General features: G+C 30.2%; 1 protein-coding gene across 1 annotated transcript; it reads right to left on the bottom strand.

The window, feature by feature from the left end:
- Positions 1 to 234: 234 nt before the first annotated feature.
- On the bottom strand, positions 235 to 4,115 carry LOC134249445 (uncharacterized). The gene is made up of 3 exons (XM_062731799.1): positions 3,814 to 4,115; positions 2,899 to 3,072; positions 235 to 1,085 (listed from the first exon to the last, which is right to left on the bottom strand). Exons 1-3 carry the CDS (start codon positions 4,106 to 4,108, stop codon positions 856 to 858), a joined length of 699 nt encoding a protein of 232 aa, XP_062587783.1. The 5' UTR covers positions 4,109 to 4,115; the 3' UTR covers positions 235 to 855.
- Between the last annotated feature and the right edge of the window lie 2,500 nt (positions 4,116 to 6,615).

The raw sequence follows: 6,615 nt of genomic DNA, 5'->3' as shown, positions 1-6,615 counted from the left end.
TATTAATTGAAATCCAATGGAAATTTGTTTTGTTTCGGTAGTAGTGTAATTCTTTTCATTTATATATTTATGCAACGGCTTTCTCTTAATATTTGATGGTAACTTATAATAAAGTGAGATATAACTGTTTAGAAAAAAAATCATCTGTTTACTGTTTATTGTGTTCTAACATAGCATCCTGTTTCCTTGAATGAAAAACAAGGCCATTTCTGCTACATCCCGTGCGTTCAGCCACTTGACATCTAAATCCTAAATATATAGAAAGCTATTGAGATTATTGTGTGTTCGGCGTCACATTGTCTATCTATAAAATTGTTGGTGCTGCAAGTTAAGCATGTAATCTCTGCAACCTTTACATTTTCTTTGATGAAGGTGACAAAAATGTATCTTCTGTCATAAAAGATGTAGCTCTTTCAGCGAAATGTTTATTGCAATTACACGTATAGTGATATAATGAAAAATTTAAATTACATTTTGGACTTGTCACAAGTGTAAAGTATTAGAAACATTCTACGTTATGTTCGAAATTGGTGTTAAGTATTCTCACAATTTCCTTAACTTCATTTTATTTCAAAGTCAAAGAAAAATGTTCTGAATGTTCATAGGGAACATGAAAGTCTAAAGATAAAAAGGGTGAATATAAATTGAAACAAGCATCTGACATTAATCTATAAACGATAAAACAGTATTCTAAATGCTAGTATTAGAAACACATATAAAATATAAAATATAGATACACATTCTTTAAGTATAGAAATGTTAAACTGAAGCAATATAAAACGTTTACTTCCACGACAGTTAACACAGTTTACTTTTCACAATGACGAGCATCTTGTCCTTATACTAGGAGGCTTGTCAAAAGAAACGATCAATTTCACAGATATAATCATGTTTATTGGACGGAGGGTCGTCAATGCAGTCAAAGTTATATCCGCTGTGGGATCTCAGATGAATCTCATTAGCGTTATTACTTTCACGAATAGGACATATATTTGGAATCGGAGTTCCATCGTGGAATTTCCATTGGTTGTTTTCCTCTACTCCCTGAACCCATATTTGAATTTCATTTGTAGCTGTAAATGGTCCTAAAAAGGAAAAAAAAAATATGAGCTTAAAGGAATACAACTTTTAATACTTAAATTTATCCTTAGGTCATATGTTGGCGGACGTTTTCCATACTTATTTCTTGGCCATGTGTTATAAAAACAGCGAATTGTCGTTGAATTTTCCGGTCAAGGCAAAGAGCACACGGCGAGTGGGACCGGTTCACAGTGGATGCTTACTCCTTTATCGTACCTGATCTAAAGTTCCATTTGTTGTTTCGCATGTCCTAGTTTGCAATTCTCCAGTCAATCTTTTATTGGTTAATAGACTTTTGAGCTTGAATACTGTGCTTTATATACATAAATTTTATTCAAATAAAACTTTAAGAATTGAAAGATTTCTAAGATAATTTAAAGCATTTATTTTGATTATGTATTTACATTATTGTAAAATGCATCGATTTCTTGATTTCAATTCTGATATAGATCGCATGGAAAAAAAATAAGTTTTTATTTTTATTTTATTATTTTTTTTTTATTTTGTTTTATTATACCCTTCACTTTTCTTGTTACTGGCTTTTGAGGTGAAAAAACATGCCGTGTCAAGACCCTGTTACTTTAACATTTCAAATTGATTTATTACTCTTACTTAATTACCAGCTTAATGATAGACCCAGAAAGATTATAATGCAGCTTTTTAATAAAAACAACATAAAAAAAAACATTTAAACTTCCCTTTTCTTTCGTATAAGGACCATTATTACCACAGAAATCAAACGACCAAATTTATACCCCTCTGCTTCAAATTTCAACAATTTTCATTTTTTTTTCTATTGTTGCCAGCTATCCGAATCGCTCAAAATAGATCAAATGATCAAGGATAAAAAGTTCAAAGACTGGATGTTTCCATTCTAAGTAAAATATAAACCTGCGTTTTCTTAAAACTGGAAACAATAATTCTGACGTCACAATAGTCTTTATGAACTGGATATTTCTAAAAACAGATACTGCAGCTGCGATTCATAACTGTGACGCAATAATGCAAATGACATAACCATGCCTTATATAAGGATGTACTGAGTATTAGAAACATAGATTTTAAGACATTTTTTTAGCTTATAAAACAATAATTAAACAATTGTAGCCTTGTAGACAAGGGACCAGAGAGAATACTCATGGACAAAATTCGTCACTTTTTGCTTGTTTCCATAGCAACGGTAGCCATTTTGATACTGAATGACCAAACAACACAACTACAACCAGTGATCGATCTTTAAGGAATGTTTCAGAGAGATTCTCCCAACCATCTCCGAGAAACAGCCTGTAGAAGAAAAACATGCGTACAATTGCAATATGTCGCCCGACTTCGTTCGGAGCGGCATAATGATAATTTGAAGTATCATGCGTTCGTCGCTTTTCATAAATGAAAAATATCTTATATGAAGAAAGTTCTGGTACTGTAAATAGAAAGATCAATACATGTACTTTTTGTCTCACAGTAAAATTAATAAATATGAGGTATATATGAAAACAATATTTATATTAATCTAATTTACATCGCAGTTGCTTGGGAACGGAACCCTCCATCCTGAATCCTTGACTTTTTTCAGATAAAATTTTTCTGTGACATATTCATAAAGTATTACAACTAAAAAATCCTACATTTAAGCAAAAGCTAGCAGTTTTTGAAAGTTAATAGTCTCTGATTCTACATGTATGATCGAACAAGGTTAGCAACTTCCTTGGAAATGTTCGACACCTTCTAAAAATTAAGATGAAAGCTTAAAATGAGATGAATTGCGTTCACCATTACATACCTTTCCAGTGAATTTTGATTTTATATTTTCAGTTTTACCTAAAAGTTCTTTGAATATCTCGTATTTTTTCTCTGAGTCAATTTTGAAGAGGTCGCCACCATCTTCATTACATCTGGAAACAGCATCATCGTACATCGTAGGTGTAGGCACGTATTTCACACAGATTTCATAAAAAGTATTCATAATCGTGGTATATCCAGAAGGACAGGGAACTGTTAAACAACAAGAACAAAACAACATACTTTTAGATTAAAAAAAAATGTATATTCATCACATGACATTCCGTCAGTACTACATGTAAAAACTCTTTTCTTTATGATTTTAAGTACAGTTAATTTCTAAACATTTTTGTTTTGATTCCATCTCAGGTGAATTTAGATGCTCTGTCAGTATCAGTGAAGATCTTGTTTTAATAAAAGACTACGGTAAGGTAGAATTCTTTTTTCTTTTTATTTTTTGCGAGACTTATCGCGATTCTTCAACTTCAAATCGCGATAATAATAATAAAGGCTAGTAATTTTATTTCGCTTGTGGTGCTTCTCGGGTAATTACGCGGTAAATTATTCCACTTGTATATCTAGGAATCTACAGATGATATATAAAACAAATATGAAGGCTATCTAAGGCCTCTCATGACTGACTTGTGAAAAGTGGCTCGATTGAAGATTTTTCTCTAAAAAAAAAAATAATGTTATATTTATCTATTCCGGGAAATATGATTTTGTACATTTAGCAATAATTTAAAGATTTTCTTAAAAAAGAATGAATAAATAAATAAATATCTCACATATCGACCCAATTGTTTTATCCTGGGTCGGGAGAGGGAGAAGAGTATTTAAAAGTTGTCTACGTAAATGTATAATAAATTCTAGTGTTGACTAAATATATCTCATTTTGCTCTTGGAAATGATTACTATTTTTTAATTAGTTTGAACTTTATTGAAAAATCTTACTTGGCAAAAATGTCTTCCATTCTGATCCAGTTAAAGGAGTTCCAGGCACATCCTTACAGCACAAACATTCATGATTTAACAAGTCTTGGCTGAACAAGTAAAAGTTTTCCATCTTCTGTAGGCAAGTTGCAAAACATTTGCCAAGAGATTGAATATTATTATACCGAACACAAGAAGAGGTTGGGTACCAATAATTTATCCTTACACCATAACTACTCCTGAAATTGCCCTGAATTGATGCTTTGCAAATCATTGTTATAGTAATTAAACGAAGCAAACGTGAAATTGGGGACATCTCTAAGAATACTCTTCCTCTGTTTCTTATGATTTGACTGAACAAAACCTCCTCTTCCTTCTTATAAATTTCATTCATCCGTACATCATTCAAGGGTATCTATAAATTATATTTCAGGCAAGAGTGACATAATATTATAAGAGAAATGAAGTAGAAAGAAAATAAATTCATCCTCTTGTTTGTGATGCTTTTAAGAAAACAAACTAATGCATTATCTTTCAAATGAAAACAGAGTATAGGCAGTGCATTTATAGAAACACTTTGCAACATAATGAGCAGTTCTACAATGTACGGTTATGAATAGCGCGATAATATATCAATTTATTGTTTGAACTAGAATAAAATCTATATATAAAATAGAAAATTTTAATAGGAATAATCGGTCAAAAATCTTGAGGGAAGGAATGTAAATTTGCTGATCTGAGTGATATACAATTGATGTCCTGAAAATGTAAATTGTTCGATACTGAACAACTTTTTGCATTTTTTCTTGCACTGAATAGATACTTTCTTGTTACAAATATATGCAGAAATATGAGCTTTATATTGAGTTTTGGCTCTTTAAACTACTTCACGGACATCGATCATTATTTATAATTCACAATTTTGTGTATTTTATTCATAATGGTTCTTTTAACTACCTGGCATTTCAGGGACAACAATATTCATAATTCTCATTTCTTTTTTATTATTTTCAGTTGTTGCTCTTTAAACGATTGCAGGCCTCGGACAAAAATATTTTTAATTCACAAGTTTGTTCATTATTTTGAGTTCTTTATATAAAATTGTTAATTGAAGCCTTAATGTTTTTGCTAATATGTGGGAATTTTTTTTAAATCAAAACTATGATTGCCTGTTTGAGTACATGTACAAAGCTTTTTTACTTCCCGTTCGATATTCCCTTTTAATAAAGTGAGAACTCTCATATTTTGATAAGTATCATACTTCAAACTTTGATGACTTTTAAGCTGTTAGGGAAAAAAACCTGGCAACGCCTCTTTTTCAAAAACTATGACGAATACAAACATTAATTCATTTTAAACTTGAAAAAAGCGATTTATGAAAGAATTTTTGAAATCAACCAAAGATAAATTAGTTTATATTCATATTTATGTTACTTTTGCTGCTATTACATATTCTGTAAGTACATATTTGTGATTTTGAAAATCACTACAAATGCACCAGGCATTATCAATGACACACGGGGAAATTCCATCGATATTTAGTCGTTGCAACTTTTGAGGAAAAGAATGTAAATTTGCTGAAAGAAGTGACTGATAATATTTTTTTTTTTATATATATATATATTTAAAACAGTTTGAGGTATGATGTTGTTTATATCATATATCTAATACAAAAGAAGAATAAATATTTACATATTTTTCGATCAAACATTTTATATAATTTTGTCGTAATAAAATTAGAGTTATCTTTCTGTATTCTGATGTTCCTGAAGAGTGAATAATCATATACTGAGTAAGATTTGCCTGGTCTGGTAATTAAAAAAAATAGTCCTAGGCCTGGTGTTTTGAAACATTTTATTTTGAAGCACATTAGATAACAAAAATTTTAAAGGTCCCAAACTAAAAAATATTCTAATTTCACTTTGCATCGAACCGGGGTTACAACTTCTTAGAATTGCGAATCTTTACAACTTGTATGTCTCAGATTTATAGTAACTGTTTGTTCTGTTTAAAATATACCTGTACATTAAATGAAAAAATGATACATTAAATAACTTTGTATTGTCTTACTGTCAAAGCAAATAAACGCCCATTTTTTTTTTCAAAACATGATTTGTTGCTGTCCTAGAAGTGAACAAGAGTTACCTCTCTTACGTCACAAATGCTATCATTTGGCACACCTTTTAAAAACAATTTTCTTAAAATTCTAGTATAGATAAATATTTTTCAAAGATTCTGGTTAAATTTTTCGATATATAATATTTGTCTTTAATACTTATATATGAATTTTACTATTAATTCACACAAATTAAACAAAAATAATGATTTGAAATTTGAAGGCGAGACAGCCCCTTGACTAATGGCCGAGACAGAGATATCTCACCTCTGAGGACGAGACAGCCCTACTTTCCAGGCGCTGTCTCGCCGAGTCCAAAACGCCGAGTCCAAAAGGGCTGATACACTACTAGGTATATGATATAAAGGGTGAAATAAAGGTGTGCTTATACAGGGTGCGTAATACAGGACGTGTGCCTGTGTTCATATCAAGGATGCAAAAATCCTGTATTATAAAACATATATATATAATGAACAATATTATCTCCTAAATTAAAATACGGGGAAAACATATATTTATATATTATAACTTCACCATTAGTGTAGTAGAGGTACTTTTATTTGAAATAATAAAAGTTGGAGTGATTTTAAATGATATAAAATAATAAATATTAAATATAAATTAAATGAACTAAATAAACTGTTAAATAAGTTATAAATGATAGTTTTCCGTTAAAGTTTATTCTTTTCCTTCTTTACTAACTTGAT

The sequence above is a fragment of the Saccostrea cucullata genome, unplaced genomic scaffold, assembly GCF_032062105.1.
Source record: "Saccostrea cucullata isolate Sc308-1 unplaced genomic scaffold, CSIRO_AGI_Scuc_v1 ctg13788, whole genome shotgun sequence".
NCBI lineage: Eukaryota > Metazoa > Mollusca > Bivalvia > Ostreida > Ostreidae > Saccostrea > Saccostrea cuccullata.
The sequence above is the reverse complement of the archived record's forward strand: the minus strand, read 5'-3'. Positions and strand labels throughout refer to the sequence as shown.

Bases quoted from the DNA above. Each gene is read 5' to 3' on its own strand.
- LOC134249445 (XM_062731799.1), bottom strand. From the start codon at position 4,108: ATGTCCCCAATTTCACGTTTGCTTCGTTTAATTACTATAACAATGATT. The intron at 3,073-3,813 runs GTAAGATTTTTC...GTTGTTTAACAG, and splicing joins ATGGAAGACATTTTTGCCAA to TTCCCTGTCCTTCTGGATAT. The intron at 1,086-2,898 runs GTAAAACTGAAA...TTTCCTTTTTAG, and splicing joins GATATTCAAAGAACTTTTAG to GACCATTTACAGCTACAAAT.